The 18,336-nt window shown below is 38.0% G+C and overlaps 1 protein-coding gene across 4 annotated transcripts in view; it reads right to left on the bottom strand.

Moving 5' to 3' along the window:
- The window catches only part of LOC117408662 (uncharacterized), a 50,642-nt gene extending 32,594 nt beyond the window's left edge, over positions 1-18,048 (bottom strand). For 2 of the 4 annotated variants that reach the window (XM_034013857.3, XM_059005051.1), the window contains exons 1-5: positions 17,287-18,047; positions 17,113-17,158; positions 14,683-14,913; positions 13,141-13,341; positions 2,019-2,138 (exon numbers count right to left, since the gene is read on the bottom strand). In XM_034013857.3, coding sequence (XP_033869748.3) covers positions 2,019-2,138; positions 13,141-13,341; positions 14,683-14,913; positions 17,113-17,158; positions 17,287-17,340 — 652 coding nt within the window. In that variant the 5' untranslated portion in view covers positions 17,341-18,047. Of the gene's footprint in view, positions 1-2,018; positions 2,139-13,140; positions 13,342-14,682; positions 14,914-17,112; positions 17,159-17,286 lie in introns of all 4 variants that reach the window. The other 2 variants (XM_059005060.1, XM_034013859.3) reach the window with 2 other exon arrangements.
- Positions 18,049-18,336: the final 288 nt, after the last annotated feature.

Raw genomic sequence — 18,336 nt, 5'->3', positions numbered from 1 at the left:
GTCTAATGATGTACACTTAATTTACTGGTACACAGACTTTAATTCTGAACACATACCAGAAAGATGGCATAAACTGCAGGGCATAGTGCCAGGCGTAAGATCAGGGCACATTTCAAGAGAGTCTTATCGGAGTCTATTCATAAAGGGCGTTGAAATGACAAAACAGGAGTACACGATCAGATTTCGTCTATAGCCACCTATTTAACAGATAATTCAGAGGGTCATTAAGCCCCAACGATTTTCGTCTATGAAGGCATGTTTTAACAAATTGAGAGAAAGGTTAACGATTACCTCAGTGTGAGGCTCGGTCATTGTTCGAAAGGGAGTATTTATTTATTTTTTATTTTTTTCGTGCACCACAAAACGATCCATTTTGTGTACAGTGTGCAATACGGCATGAAACTTTCACCGAATCATTAACATAAACTCGCCCCTGATTGATTGCCTGCTTTAAGCTGGGTTTATTAATAATAATAATAATAATAATAATAATAATAATAATAATAATAATAATAATAATAATAATTGAGAATATGTAAGATTAACATTTAAAGTTTTCAAAATGATTATTATTATTATTATTATTATTATTATTATTATTATTATTATTATTATTAAAGAAAAGTATACACCCAGTAGCCCCGTTCCACTTTATAGTGACGCTACTGATGCATTCATTCATCTATTTAAATAAGTAAGTCATGCAGCGCCTTCAGTGTCAGGTTTGTGGTTAGATTTGAATTTATGGCTTCCAGGATTTGGTTTCGCATACTGGCAGAAAGTACTTGGTGTAGCTTCTTCTTTTTCAAATTGAATTTCACCTCAGCGAGTTTAACCTTCTCAGAAAGGGTTAGATCTGGTTTCTTTGGGATGTGTGATCAAATGAATCTGTGCAGCACCCCTTTCACCACGTACCTTGTAAACAACAAGCAATCTTGTTTACTGTGCATAGTGTCACCTAAATTGTTGCTCTCCATTCACTTATTATGGCCCATGTATTGCCATGATTGTCTCAGTTTAAAAAAGACTGGAGTACTGAATGATTTATGAACAGCCCTATCTTTTTCTTGATAAATAAGTTTCAGGAATTCAAATGTTATTACATGTGAACTATTGTAATAATTGTCTATTTGTTTTTTCAAACCTCAACCCATTTTTAATGAAGTGATTGTAAAGTCTGGTCAAAGATTATATACATTCTAAAGCAGCATATGCTAGTCATATAATACACCTCCTTATGTAAAGATATGGCTGTTACATTAAAGAACACGCTTTCAAAAAATCATAAAATATCGGTGCCAAATAGTCCTCTAATATTACAACATTATATGTAAAACAAAGCTTTGTTTGGGGAGATGGAAAAATGTCCCAAGGGCACTCTATTACTAACATTACTCAATACAGTCATTTAACAAGACCGTAATACCCACATCTTAGGAACAGTGAAGCATGCCACGTAGAAGCAAAGTAAATGAACCAGCATGTAATGCCTACTGCTAAGGGGAACAAACTGTTCATGTGCACTTAATTAGCTCCCTATTTATTTAGTGAAAACAACTGTGTTTAACAAGAAAACATAAATAGATTACTAATATTAATAACATTCATCTTTGAAAGGCAGAAGAAAAAGTACAGCCCATGACTGCAGGATGGCCATCAACCCACACTGATTTATTAATGTGCTTGTAAATGTGTTCCCTGATATGTCTTGGCACCGGACAGATGTAAAATGTTTTTTCACTCATCTTTTTTTTTAGCTAATGTGTGTTTCCATAAAGACAGAATGGCCCCATAAGACTAGGGCAGTTTATTAATGAGACAGGCAGCACCACAGATAAACAACCCAGTCACCAGTGTTTCTTGTGAATGGACTGGCACAAGATTAATGAATGGAAAACTGTACTAATTTAACTGAGAAATATTCTCGTGCCTGCAAGCTGTATGTCTGCCCAGAGCAATAAGTGCTAGACATGGCAACTTTCTGCCTTGCGCTGTTACTCTATACTTCCTATATTAACCTGGTAGAACTGGCCGTAGTCCAAAGGGGCCTCTGGTTGGGGAGATGCCTCGAACAATACAGTCAAACAGAAAGCTGAGCTGCTCCCCTTCGGCACAGGCGAGAAAGAATACACCGGCCCCTGCAAGAAAAACAGAAATGTGGCATCTTATTTTGTGATATGAGAAATGCATTTCAAATTAAACATTTTTATAACATAAGTAAACTCGCAGGGTATTGGTCAGGCAAGCAGAGCATGCTGGGGTCATCTACAGATGGTGAAAATGTTTTTCCTCCCAATATGTTCTTTGTAAGCAGATTTTTGGAGGGAGGGTTGGGGGGGAGGGGTCTGTCAAATGCATCTTGCTATATATATATATATATATATATATATATATATATATATATATATATATATATATATATATATATATATATATTGCTAAGTAATGTTTTGAAACAATTAGCAGTGATTTTACATAACATTTTAAGGAATATTTGAATAGTCTTTCATTTTTAATTAATCGGAAAACACAAGTATAATTCAATAGTACAGCGGGGTGGGGGGTACGACTCAGTAGTAAAATAAACCCAGTACCCCATTCAATTACCTATGAAACAAAGGAGGGATATATTCTGTACGGTATTTATTTATTTGAGACGTGATTTATGCATTGGTTTCCTTTGCACAATATATTTTATGACACAGTCATTTATAAATATGAATAAATACGTACATGGTCATTTTTGCCACTGAATACATTTCAAGCAGTGAAATGTTTGTCCCAGCACTAACTGCAATATTACAATTATCTAAACCAACACAAGATTTTCTATTGAACTTACATCAAATTAGTTTGTTCTACCCTTAAAACCCCCCAAAATAAATCATGATCAGCACTTCTTTTATACAGTAGGTCAGTGTCAAAGCTGCTATTAGAACACAAGTAGCTCAATAGAGCTGTATGATCACTGGGTTGCAGAAAAGAAAGTTGAGGGTTCTGGTACTGCCATGGGCCTACTGCCAGTCAAGCCAGTTGAGCTTGGTGCCTGGGAAATCTGCTGTAGTGGTGTGTGACACAGGCAGCAACCGCCATTAGTGTACCAAGGACACCTCTAACATGCACCTCCAGCAGTGCCTCAATTCACACCTAAGACATGCTTTCTCTAATGTGCATAGACTCTGAAATTAACTGCTTGTATCTATCAAGTAGTTAGGTAATTCCCTAAAAAAAAATCCAGGAAAGTACCTTTGTATGTAAAAGTGTTGTTGGCAGTTAGTCTACTAAAGGGTCCAGGGTTACTTACTACAGCATTTCTTTTATTTTATTTTCAAAATTACTTTTTTTTGCTCGATACCTTTGTTACTACTTTGTAATTAACCCGTGACAGAAGCCACTTATGGCTGTTGTTTACTGTACAGTACGTGCGTTAACCAAATGTATTTATAAAAAGAAACAGAGTAAACCACTGTATACAAAGAAAATAAGCAGCCTTTTGATTCATTTTTTTGTGTTACTCCACCTGCTACATGCTTGAGTAACCTCTTTGGTATATCATCTGAGTTCAGCTCACAAATATCTGGAAGCTGAGGAATACTTGGAATGAAATGCTGTCATAGCACGCAGCTGTTTACCAGCGGAGACTTTCATCTGCAAGAGGTCTGTCTGACAAGAGTAAATAGATATCCCCTTCATTAACAACAGTTGGCACACAAACATGATTACTTGGTTTTTCTTTTGGATACTGACACAAACAGATTGGGAGCAAACCACTCATCGGCTTCCATGTGAACAAGATATTGTATCTGCATCTCAAAGGGTTCTATCTTGGTGAAGTGTTATTTTTACAATAAATTAAACGATTACTGTTGCCAGCCAGTGTTCACGAAACTGACATTCTAGACAATTTAACTATTAAGGTTGGCATTAATGTTATTGAGGAATATTTAATTAAATAATAACTAACATAACAAATAAAGGTACCAGCATAGTTAGAATTTTATATTTTTTATACTTTGCATTCATAATGATACATTGCGTGTTCATTTTGTGAGGTATTTAATTCCGAGTCTATGTTTAATAGTGCCACTATTTGAGACATACAATGGCTTTGCAAAGTAGCTATTAGCTGCAGGGCTGACACCTGCATCTGGAAAAATCACATTCTGTTTGGAAGCCACTGGAAATTATGTTGGAGGTTAGTTTGGCTTGCCATGTCTAGGTGTGTAGTATAGAGTCACCCACCAATACCAAGGGCCACTTATTTGGTGAAATGGAACAACTGCGCTGGTCACTGTTGGAGGAATGGTCCAATGTCCGCCCCTGAGTGTGCAGGATAACCAAGTGAAATTCACCTCTTACATGTATAAAAGTTGTTGGGGTTACACTTCACTGGCCAGCAGGTAATTGCCACCCAAAATATTTGGTGCAATGGATGCAACAGGTATTAAAATAGGTGATTATCAGGGAAACATGATGGTGTTCCCCTGCAGTGTATGCAAGTCTGCAGATATCATTACTCGCACCTGAATGTGGCTAAACCAAACATTCAAGCTAATGGCATTATACTTCCCCCCATAAGGTGTATTTTCACAGTGAAGGAAATTGGAAACCAAACTGAATCTAGTTTATTAAAACACTGTTTTAATTGTAAAATAATTGTGTCAAAGTTGAATACAGTTTATTTGTGATCTGTTCATTCAGCTGATGTGTGTTTCTGTCTTCATTGTTTTTAAAGGCTTTGCATAACAGAAACTTGGAAAATCTGCAGCTTAATTAGACTGATGTATATGTTTGATTATATTTTAGAGGAATATCCAAATGCAGGTCACGCTTTATATCAATAGGACAATGGTTATTTCTGAGATGGACATACTTCTCACCATTAAAATGTAACAATGCATTAATTTAGCACTTTGATTGCATTAAAAAGCTGCAACATTAATACATTCCTAATAAAAGCTGTGTTTCGGTAATGCTGCTTCAAAGACTGTGGATGTTTTAGCAGGCTTAGTCTTATACCATAAGAAAAATGGGTAACTTAACTATATACATTTTAAAAGACAATCAGAGTCATTTAATTATTCTGAAATGTTCCATTGATTTTAGCTCCTGACATCAAACTTCCAACAGTAAGGACACAGCTTCCCACAAGCAACTCCCAGACATCCCATTGACTTACGATTTCTTTCTATTAATGTACAATTCTACAGTGGGCTAATGTTGGATGCTGGGGGTGGGTGGGAATAGTTTGTTTTCCATCACACAACTGAAGAAGAAGGCCTGTGCAAACTAAAGTACTTATTTACGAGAGACCTGAAGTCTGGTCATTTACATAAACGGTGAGATAAACAAGAAGTTACTCATATCAACAGTGCTTCAGACACATATTGCTATTAGCAACCACACACGCATACAAAACTAGACTTTGTTATTATTGAAGCACACAATCATCCTCTCCATCAAGTATTTATAGGGTTAGGAAATATGTTACTGAGGAACTGTGTGTAGGTAATGTGACCCTTTTAGCTTTAGTGATTTGTTTCTGTGTGTATATATATATATATATATATATATATATATATATATATATATACAGCTCTGGAAAAAATTAAGAGACCACTGCAAAATTATCAGTTTCTCTGGTTTTACTATTTATAGGTATGTGTTTGGGTAAAATGAACATTTTTGTTTTATTCTATAAACTACTGACAACATTTCTCCCAAATTCCAAATAAAAATATTGTCATTTAGAGCATTTATTTGCAGAAAATGACAGCTGGTCAAAATAACAAAAAAGATGCAGTGTTGTCAGACCTCGAATAATGCAAAGAAAATAAGTTCATATTCATTTTTAAACAACACAATACTAATGTTTTAACTTAGGAAGAGTTCAGCAATTAATATTTGGTGGAATAACCCTGATTTTCAAGCACAGCTTTCATGCGTCTTGGCATGCTCTCCACCAGTCTTTCACATTGATGTTGGGTAACTTTATGCCACTCCTGGCGCAAAAATTCAAGCAGCTCGGCTTTGTTTGATGGCTTGTGACCATCCATCTTCCTCTTGATCACATTCCAGAGGTTTTCAATGGGGTTCAGGTCTGGAGATTGGGCTGGCCATGACAGGGTCTTGATCTGGTGGTCCTCCATCCACACCTTGATTGACCTGGCTGTGTGGCATGGAGCATTGTCCTGCTGGAAAAACCAATCCTCAGAGCTGGGGAACATTGTCAGAGCAGGAAGCAAGTTTTCTTCCAGGACAACCTTGTACTTGGCTTGATTCATGCCAAAGCTGCCCAATTCCAGCCTTGCTGAAGCACCCCCAGATCATCACCGATCCTCCACCACATTTCACAGTGGGTGCAGGACACTGTGGCTTGTAGGCCTCTCCAGGTCTCCGTCTAACCATTAGACGACCAGGTGTTGGGCAAAGCTGAAAATTGGACTCATCTGGGGGTGCTTCAGCAAGGCTGGAATCGGGCAGATTTGTCTTTGTGAAGGACGCATGAATCAAGCCAAGTACAAGGTTGTCCTGGAAGAAAACTTGCTTCCTTCTGCTCTGACAATGTTCCCCAACTCTGAGGATTGGTTTTTCCAGCAGGACAATGCTCCATGCCACACAGCCAGGTCAATCAAGGTGTGGATGGAGGACCACCAGATCAAGACCCTGTCATGGCCAGCCCAATCTCCAGACCTGAACCCCATTGAAAACCTCTGGAATGTGATCAAGAGGAAGATGGATGGTCACAAGCCATCAAACAAAGCTGAGCTGCTTGAATTTTTGCGCCAGGAGTGGCATAAAGTCACCCAACGTCAATGTGAAAGACTGGTGGAGAGCATGCCAAGACGCATGAAAGCTGTGCTTGAAAATCAGGGTTATTCCACCAAATATTGATTTCTGAACTCTTCCTAAGTTAAAACATTAGTATTGTGTTGTTTAAAAATGAACATGAACTTATTTTCTTTGCATTATTCGAGGTCTGACAACACTGCATCTTTTTTGTTATTTTGACCAGTTGTCATTTTCTGCAAATAAATGCTCTAAATGACAAAATTTTTATTTGGAATTTGGGAGAAATGTTGTCAGTAGTTTATAGAATAAAACAAAAATGTTCATTTTACCCAAACACATACCTATAAATAGTAAAACCAGAGAAACTGATAATTTTGCAGTGGTCTCTTAATTTTTTCCAGAGCTATATATATATATATATATATATATATATATATATATATATATATATATATCCCTCCTAAAGTCCAACTTCCACTGCCTCAAAGTGGCAGGAGGGTGACAACGTGTTCTCAAGATGAAGTACAGCGGGGTCCCCTGACTCTGGCAGGTTCAACCATGCTGTGAACGCTTGAGTGAAAGTGGAAGGGGCACTCACCAACCCGCCTGGCCAGCATGGTGAATTATGGCCAACCCCCCCAAGACGAAAGCACAGACAAAAACATGGTCCTCATTCTCCGGAGGCTGGATTGCCACCGACCAATGCAGAGGCCTGTTAGGCATGAAGGCAGAGGGTGCTAAGAATCACTGGGTTCTGATTTTAGGCTGCCACAGAACACTAACCCTGGCCATGTACAACTGCAGATCACTTCCAGGTGAAGCAAGACTTCAATAGTTGGAAGAAGAACTTGGAAGAATCAAGTGGGACATCACAGGACTAAGCAAAGTACTGCGAAAAGACGAAGGACTACTAGAACTCAAGAGTAGACATCTTCTCTTCTACCGAGGCACTACAGATGGATGAACAGGAGGCGTTGGATTCATTGTCCACAAGAGAATCAAGAATAATGTAGTTGAGACTGACAGCGCGTCAGAGAGGTCTGCAAGACTGACAGTGAAAGTTTCAAGGAAGTATGAACTTCAGGTCATCCAAGTATATGCACCAACAACAAGCTATTGAAGAAGTCGAAGAAATATTTATGAAGAAGTACATGAACTACACGAAAATGGGAACAGCCATTATAAGTTCATCACCTGTGACTGCAACGCCAAAATAGGAGCCCAGCAGGAAGACAAGAATTCGGTCTGCAAATATGGACATGGGTACAGGAAAGAAAGGGGAGACAGACTAGTCGACTCCATGAAAACAGCGACAAAATCAAGATTAAAAAAGGAGTTTGTCAAGGATATACAATTTCCCCAAAGCTCTTAACGGCCACCCTAGAAGACATTTTCAAAACACTGGATTGGGAAAATAAGGGGCTGAAGATCAAAGTAGCCTACTTGAATTACCTACAATTTGCTGCCGACATCCTCATATTTTCAATGTGCCCAGAAGAATTACAAACAAGAATACAAGAACTACACAAGGCTAGCATCAAAGCAGGTTTGAAAATGATCCTGAAGAAGACTCAAGTCATGTTCAATAAATATAATACTCCACAGGCAATTGAAGTCAATGGGATCAAGCTTGAAGAAGTCAATAACTACGTATACTTAGGGCAGTTAGTTTCGGCAACGGAGAACCAAATGTGCGAAATCAACAGAAGAGCAAAAATGGTCTGGAGTGCTTTGGAAGATTAAGCATGGTTCTGAAAGGGAAACTACCCTTATGCCTCAAGAGGAAAGTCTTCGACCAATGTGTGCTGCCAGTGCTAACTTATGAATGTGAAACCTGGACCCTCAATGCAAAAATGACTCAAAAATGACAAATGACTCAACTGAGTATGGAAAGATGCATGCTGGGAATAACAGGAAGAGACAAAAAAAGGAAGGAATTGATAAGGGTGCAAACAAAAGTATGCAATGTTATTATAAGCGAAAAAACTGAAATGGCAGTGGGCCGGACATGTAGCAAGAAGAACATACCATCGCTGAACCAAGGAGATACTACACTGGATCCCAAGAGATATAAAGTGACCAAGAAGACCTCCAGGAAGATGGCAAGATGAAATTAGGAAACACGCCGGAGCAACATGGATGAGGGACGCAGCAGACATGCTTTTGTGGAAGAATCTTGGGGAGGCCTTCATCCAGCAGACTGAAAAAGGGCGAAGATGATAATAATGGTTATATAGATAGACAGATAGATAGATAGATAGATAGATAGATAGATAGATAGATAGATAGATAGATATAAAATCATTATATATCTTAATCACATGTCGTTTTGAAGATAGGTTTGGGTATTATGTGGTACTATTTTTAGCACAACAGAAACTGTGCTGGTGAACATATGTCATAGGTCTCACCTCTCCTGGAATCTGTTATGTGACTGTTGACGTGGTTCTGTAACCGTACCAACTGTGGTCCAGATTAACTGAGCTTTAGCTCTAGCTGCAAACACATCACACCAGTTTGGGGTGTCTCAGTTCATTTGTAATGGGATCAGGTCATTTTGACCAGGAGACACTGTCGCGAGGCTATCTGAAATAATCTCAACTAAGCAATTATAAAATGTATTAATCTGTTTTTTCATCCGGTTCCTTGTGAATTAATTACCATGGAAAAGCAAGCATCTACCAAGTAACCACTCATCATCACAACATTTATATTAATATTAATGAAATTTATAATTAAAGTTCGGGAGGAGGGTCAGACACCAATCTCCGCATCACCAAATTGAATCATTCAATTTACACATTAGCTAATTTGAATTGTTAGCACTATAAATACCCGCTTCACTTATCTCTCAGTTGCGTTTTGATTTCATCGTAACCCACCACCTCCCCATCTCCACCTTTTCTTAATAACAGTTTTTATGTTTTATCAAATGGGGGTCTCAGCCTCGTCCAGTCGGCCAGGCAGCAAACCCTCAGACCAAGTTAGGTTTGATGCCAAATGAATGTGTATATACAGCATACTTTTCTGTTAAATCGCATACTCTGCATTCTCTACAATAAATATTTGTACTAAAACATTTTGTGATTGGTGTTTGTCCCGAACTACTGAAACGGTCATTGAGGAAAACAGACACCTGCTTACCAGATAAAGAATATAAAAAATGCACTTTTTCGGTAATGGGCGTGTGACGAAGTGCCCGCCCCTGTGTGTATTTTCTGTGTTATATGTTGTATGTTGGGTGTGTTAAATGTTGGTGTATAGTCATTGGTACACGGGATATAAATGGGTCTGTGTAACACGAGTGTTTAAAATGTATATTTGTATTTAGGCACGAGGATGGCACAGCACTTCACGTGCAAGTAAAATGTAATATGTGAGCACGGGGAATTGCACTTTATTGATTCACGTGCAGTTGTACCGCGACTCCAATTGAATGATTGATTAGCAGTCGAGTCTCGGTACAACTGCATAAATAGATGCACGTTTCATTCAGTCGGGGTTGGGTGTTCGAGAGTGGAGAACGGGAGAGAGAGGAAGGAAAAATAACAATTGCTACAGCGTGCTGGAAGTGCCAGCACGGTACTTGTTTAACGTTCGTCCACTTGTTTTGTGTGTTAGTTCGTTTTGTTTACCTGTTTATTTTGGCTTCAGTGCCGTGTCCTGTTTTGTGTTCAACCCTTTTATTTTCTGTTCTGTTTGTTAATTATTAAATGCTGAGCGCGATCACGCGCTCAGCTTAACCAAAACTCCAAGTCTCTGTGTGTTACTTCCTGGCTCTGGTCTGACACCACCCACTCCGGCCGTCTTTGCAACAGGGCGTTACAAAACATTATCCACATGTTTTAATTGTAGCCGCTGAAGTTCAAGCATAAAAAGTCTCAGCTAAACAAAATCTCCATTCTTTTTCAAACAGAATATACATAAAACATGACAGTTCTGGATACGTAACCTAATTAATTTTGTTTTAATGACTTTGAACTATCTAATAAAGGTACTTAATCATTTTAAAAATCATTTTACTTCACTTAATCAATGCTTCTAAAAACTCTTTTAAAAGAAATTTCAAATTAAGTCTGTTCATACATCCAAAAACACAAAAACATGCAATTTTACCATCACCCCAACACATTTGCTAAGGCTACAATATAAGATGTTAATCTGATTTTTAAATCTGATTTTTAAATCTGTTTATTATTGTCACTGATATACAGTATCCACCACTTACACCGTACACAGCAGGGGTTCTCAAACTTTTTTTGCTGGGCCCCCCTTTGGAAATGTTTCAGGCTGTGATGACCCCCCACCCCACCCCGCGGTGCGATATCATATGAAGTTACTGTACATCAGTGGTCTCCAGCCTTTGCCGGCCTATGGGCAACAACACTGAACAAGCAACGCACCGCGGGCAACATCATACTGTGCTCTATCGGCCTGAAGAAACATGTATTTGTGGCAAGCACAATATAGAGACAGAATTGCTCTCCCTCAGCCTAAGGAAACATTTATGTGTGTAAAATAAAATGTAGGACCTATATCTCAGACAGTGACGATTCTAGAGTATAGCACACAAGGGGGGGGGGGGGGGGTCACCAAGGGGACCCCAATTTAATAAAATATAGGACCTACATCTCAGACAGTGACAATTCTAGAGTATAGCACACAAGGGGGGGGTCACCAAGGGGACCCCAATTTAATAAAATATAGGACCTACATCTCAGACAGTGACGATTCTAGAGTATACCACACAAGGGGGGGAGGTCACCAAGGGGACCCCAATTTAATAAAATATAGGACCTACATCTCAGACAGTGGAGATTCTAGAGTATAGCACACAAGGGAGGGTCACCAAGGGGACCCCAATTTCATTATGGAGGGGCACTTTAGGGGTTCTAATAAAATGCCCCACAAAAACAACTGTGTGATTAAAAATAATAAATCTGCATTGGCATAATCTGAAGCAAAACTGCATTCAATGAAGTGGGGAAAAACCACACCCACCCACACAATGGTGTACCTTCCTGCAATTTAGCGAATTCGGAAGGGCCTTGAACCCCCGATTCTTCCATGCGACCCCCTTTTTGGGTCGGGATCCCCAGTTTGAGAAACGCTGCCATACAGGGTTATTTCAGGCAGCCATTAATAGCAGAGAAATAGAGTTTGCCATTTGCCATTCCCATTGATTTCAATATCAAAGGCATTGTTTATACCGTGTTAAGCATGTCGTATATTTCGGGCAAACTCAGCTGTTTGGATCTAGTTATGTGCCATTCACAAAGATTTAAATAACAAACACACTGCTTATTACTGTAGTAATCGCTCTTACTAATCCACCAATCAGCTGCTTTCACCTCGTTACCTTTCCATTCACATAGATTTCAATATAAAAGGTAGCACTTTACTGTAGTAAAATCTTAAAAGATCAATCAGTCAGCTGTTTGCACCTTGTTACTGAGCGATGACCCCTGTACTGTACCTTGGCTATTTAATCCCTGTATGCAGTGCAAGGTTTACAGTTTGAAAAAATAGCACTGACTGCAAAAGCAGACATGGCTGGAAAGAGAAAGGCGATTAGCATCAGAACGAAAATCCAGTGTAAATAAAATGCCTTTGTTAGATACTGTGCACTTGTTAAAGCATGCTTGGAACTTTGTCAGTCAGCAAACCATCCAACGTTGCTTCAAAAAAAGCTGGGGTTCTATAGATGAGGAGGAGCGTGCTGATGAAAATACAACCAAAATTGAAACTCTGACAACACCAGAGGGGATGTCAGAGGAAGAATTCTCAAAAGGAGATTAGATAAAGGGGCATTCAGAACTACTCCCCAGTAGTGTTGTTGAAGCTGACACCCTGGGATCCTTCAAGAAGCTGCTTGATGAGATTCTGGGATCAATAAGCTACTACAACAAAACGAGCAAGATGGGCCGAATGGCCTCCTCTCGTTTGTAAACTTTCTTATGTTCATATGTTCTTAATATACATTTCTGCACATGCATTACTTTTTTGCACTTGCTTTGTTTTACATTCTTAGGTTTTAATACATCTTTTTTATTAGTGTAATGAGTGTCTTAATAAAGATTTTTAACCGCATACACACGTTTATTTTGATTACTGTGCTGGTGATTGGGGTACATTTTGAATGTCAGGTTATTGTGAGGGTGTTTATACCGTCCGTCGCTTACTGCGGGTGAATCACATTAACACAAACGCACCCGTTCTAACAAAAAATGTTTACAAGAAAAAGGTTCCTGTTTTTAAAAGAATCATCAACCCGTTCAAGTGTTGTCAACATAGACACACAAACAATGGACACAGAAGATCCTTTTCCAAAGAAGTACTTGTACTTACAATAGCCGCATCTTGTCCCACCTTCAAAGACAAATCCATTGGGAACTGCTCCATATCGCCTGAGGTCTGAGAGCTTCCACTGTCCAATAATTGTCGGTGGGACGTCTCTTACAAGAATCAAGTGGTCATTACACAAATGTAGCGTAGCAGGTCCACTCTCCAATTTGGTGCCAGGTAACACTACTACATGAAATCTGTGGACTAGCAGAAAGCAGAAGGGGACAATGAAATGAGGAGTAAAGATTAGTCTCATCTTTCTAGTAACATGTCATATACATTAAAAAAGGACAGTTTTTATGTGTTACTAGTTGGAAAATGCAAGGGTAACATGTTTTTAATTATTCCAAAAACTGAAAAAGATTTGCGGATACCACTTGATAGACAGCTACACTGCTCAAGTACAATCCTAGTTTACTTTAATTAACTTCAGTAAAACCCTGGCCAAGTAATACAGTACATGTTTGTTTGAAAGCCCTCAGAAGAAGATAAATAAGCACTCATTCAAGGAAGTAAGAGGTACATTAAGGGAGACATTGGGATGTATGATAGAGGTTTTTTGGACACCTGTGAATATTATTCCGATTGATGTATGTCTGCAGCACATGTGATTCTGGCATGCTGTCAGATGGAAACTGTATATGCATAGTCCCCTGTGCCCCCTACTCAGATTAGACCTAGTTCAGTCACAAACAAGTACAAAATCCAAGCCTGAGTTTGCTTGAACAAAGCAAAACTAGAGAGAATGGGACAGTGCTGTAAAATGACAGCTCATGCTTTTCATTCATCATGCCTTAGCACAGACAAAATGGTCAGTAACACAAACGAGACCCAAATAAAATCAATCAGCCCCAAAAGCAACTGCAGCTTATTCATCACAGCTTTATGCTCCCAGGTGCACCATATTTGTAAAATTAAAATTACATTTTTGTTGACAGTGTTATAAAACTTAAGCCTAATCAGTACTGTAACATTACTTTGAGAAGCAATGAGCCTAAAGTACACAGGACCATGGTGTTTTAATTTTTTTAAAAAATTAAAAAATCACCAATGTCTGCCAATTGTGAAATGATAATGTTGTCATCCAATAATGTGTGGATGATGTACGGTATACATTATGAACTTTAAGAAACCAGGATTCAAAACAAAGGTTTTGCAGGCAGGCAACACAAAATTATTGGCAAGTAGAATTGCAAATAAAAAGCAGACAGCAAATTATTCAGAACCCATGAATGTTTCAATACACATACTGTAATTTGCAATTAACATTCATAATTTAAACAAATATTCGAACTTGAGACTATTACACCATGAGCTTTTCCGAGTACGAGGAACCAAATGAAGGATTTGTTTTGTTCCCATTTATTTTATTATGCTGGTTTTGAAAATGAGTTAATGTGTGAGTTAAAACCCTTATTAACGATAAAACCAACACTATGTGATGAAAGTCTTTTGTAACAGTAACAATACAGCGGCTGGACAGTGTCAAGCCTCGTGTGTTAGGCTTGTAAGCACGTCATTTATGTAAATTCCACTCAAGGTTACCTTCTCCCAGGCTGTATCGGATGCGAACGTCCCAGGCGTACATCGTCTCCTTGTTTTCGAATCCCAGCATTACTGCCTGTGTCAAGCAGATGATTGCCATCGTGTGACTCATCCCTTCGTAGGAGAGTCCAGGGTCCAGGCCACAGATATCCTCTAAAGTCACGCTGCTCCTCTCCTTGTGTCCTTTGGTCTTGTCTGACTTGTCTTTATACACTAGCAATAACAAACAATCTGAAAGAAACACAGATGTTATTAAACTAATTCAGGGAAGCACTGTCTGCATTTGTTATGCTTTATGGAGAGGCTTTTGCTATAATAGAATGAATCCACTGTATCAAAGTTAAACACAATACTAGCCCAGTTTTTTCTTATTTTTTCCCACTGTAATAAACATTTTTAGTTGTGCGGGTCATTCCATTCCAGCTTACTCCCTCTAATGCATTTCATTTTTTGGGGGTGTAAAGGCATTCCTAATACCGAAATATTTCTGCTGTAATACTGTTGTCCATATTTAGCACTTTACATATCAAGTTACAAACTTTAAACCCCACATTCCCACAGTAAATAGTACGACTACTACGACTACTATGACTACTACTACTACTACTACTAATAATAATAATAATAATAATAATAATAATAATAATAATAATAATAATAATAATAATAATGCTATTAGAATGCTGACCAAAACAATGGCCTGGGAGCAGTTAACACCTGTTTTACATCCGTTACCAACAATACACTTCTCAAGCATGACATTTCCTGTTCATATCACTTAAGCATAAAAGGGAAACAATGGCAATTTTTAAGGTCACTCTCAAAACCTATTCCAACTATATTAAGGCTTTGCAGCTCTGCTTTAATTTTAGACTTTTATGATGTAACAAAGCTTTAGTTATAATTTTTTTTTAATACTTTTGGTTATCCTGTCTTTAAAGGTACAAGTTTTGTTGCTATGACAACAAGCGCTGACCCACAAAGTGTGATCAAAAATAAAACTTTAACGCATTACAAAGAGCAACTGGCAAAACACTATTATTTCACAGAACATACACCTGTGAATCCAAACAGCTGTAAAAACAGGACCTTCAAAGCACTGTGTACCCCATGAATGCAGCTGAAGCTGAAAAAACAATGGATGAAGGCATTTTTTAACCAATATTTATACATAGAAACACATTGACATCAAAGCATTTAGGCATACATCTTACTTATTTATCCAGCCTTATTCTCTTTACTTCAGTAACACTCGGTATTGGATTATTTAAGTATCTCAAGATTTTCTGCTGCTGTATATGTATTTGTTGTATGGTTTACAATCTCCTGCCCTGTGACGTCACTGAAAATTAAATATGGGCATCATTGACTTTTCACACCAGTTCACTTTGTAAAACAAATACATAACTTATTTTAATATTAGTTTACTTTCTAAGTAAAAGTACCTCACCAAGATATCAAAATATAATCAGCATTTTAATAGACATTTGCAGTTTTACAAAATGTTATTCTAGCCTTATTTCCAGTTTAAACTCTTCCTGTATTTAATTATTTGTTTATTTACGCAATTACTTATTTAAAGTGTGTACATAAAATGTCTCGATTTAGCCTAAATAAATGAAAACGTTTTTTGTTATTGAACTTAATAGATGAGTATGACCTAACAATTTGCAGTAGTTATTAACTTCTCTGTCTGCTTTTGTCGCTAAGCAACACTAAAACCGACAGAAACCAAGTGATGTTTTTCCTAGATGATAGATGTATCAGTCACATATAATACAACTCTTTTTTCACACAAACTTTACATGGTGTTTTTCTGATTCATCCCATTCTCCTGAGAATGATCCTGCTTCTCGAATTTCTTACCTGACCATGGATCATATCATGTTTACGTTTGTATTTTACGATTTTAAGCAATAGATACACTCTTCAGGTGATAGTCTTTAGTTGCTTCATCAACAACAGTTTACGTATTTTGACACTGAAATGTTTTCAACGAATGGACAGCTACTTGTGATTTATGTTTTCATTAAATTCAAACCTGCAGGTTTCATTTTACATCAGGGCTGCTTTAATTACAACTAAACGTCTTGATGGATTACGGTCTGAATGGGCTGGCATGAAATTTAAGATGTACAGTGCTGGACAGTAGCCTGCATAACTATGTTCAATTCTCAAAAATTATTTGTACGTATTGAGGAAAACTTCAAAAATTAATTCAAACAACATTATAAAAAGGAGCGACTTTCCGTATCAAATTGCGTTGCGAATGTATTTTTCATTCAGAACAAACAGTTGTAAAAATGCCCGATCAAAGTGATTGCACATCCTTCATTTCTTTATGCCCTTTCAAACTTAACGTTTGCTTTAATTATACTTTAATACAGCTAGAAGTAACTTGTGTCAAATATAGAATACTTAGTGACATACCTGCTACAGGGGAGGGTTTTCTGAGCGCGAGCCATCTACTCTTCCACTGCAAGGGAAGAAAATATTAAAAACAAAAACAAAAAACTCTACCAAAGCATTGTCACTAAGCCGCACCAACGTACACAGTGCCACATTATACAAAAAATGTAGCAACAATAATGGATATTTCTTAACCTTTTTTCCATCTCTCAATTTGACTTGTCCCTCCACAACAACCGAATCCGTCATCTTCAGTCATGATTTCAAACAGCTGCTCTCTCGCTCGGCTCTGTCCTGTTCCCGAATGCAGGGTCACTTTCAAAATAGCTTTATCGGCTTTCAGCACTCACAGGGAGAGACACGGCTTCCACCCAGACACAGACACACACGAACACACAGGAACACACACACACACACACACACAACGAAATTAAACGGGTCTGTCCTGTCCACCACCCCCCATCTCAAAAGTTAAGTGTTAAAAATGTCAGTGTTACACTGTTGCAGTATAATTGTTTTTAAGGTGTTTGAAACCAATGACACGGAGACCCCCCTTAAACCCCATTACTTTGTGGAATTTAAACAACGTACTGCTTGTAATATTAATTAATGTTTAAAAATCTACGTACCGGTACAAGTTACAGTATAGTATATTCAATATAACTCAGCCTCGTTTTAGTTGTAGTGCCACTCCATTACAAGTTAGATATTTGCCACTTTTCTAACTTCTAATATATAATTGTTGTATTGTAATAGAGAAATAAGCATTCATTGTAGAAAATAAAGCAAAATCACTTCATTGATACTTGAAACAGTGTTATTTTCCTTTTTGTAAAATGTGCAAGGAAAATATTAAAAGCTGTTAACAATGCAAATACCTAGAGCTAATGCTACTTCTAAGAAGCACAGACGACCCTATTACACAGGCAAAGAGATCACATTTAGTTCAGTGACATTCTATTAGATAGACCTGACACTGGCAAAGAGCACTAATGAGCCGGGGTATGGGGGGGGGGGGGGGGGGGCATAATGTATTACAATTTAGAACTCTCTCTCTCTCTCTCTCTCTCTCTCTCTCTCTCTCTCTCTCTCTCTCTCTCTTCTTGGAATTTAGTTAGCAAATTGAATTGTTATACAAAACACCTTAAGATTCCTTAGTATGGTATCGCTGCTCGGCAAGCTTAACCATGGGGATGTGATCTATATACTGAACACCATTCTTTAACCTATTACAAATAAATGAAC

This window comes from Acipenser ruthenus, chromosome 2 (genome assembly GCF_902713425.1).
Source record: "Acipenser ruthenus chromosome 2, fAciRut3.2 maternal haplotype, whole genome shotgun sequence".
Classification (NCBI taxonomy): Eukaryota; Metazoa; Chordata; class Actinopteri; order Acipenseriformes; family Acipenseridae; genus Acipenser; species Acipenser ruthenus.
This window is presented reverse-complemented; position numbering and strand designations above follow the sequence as displayed.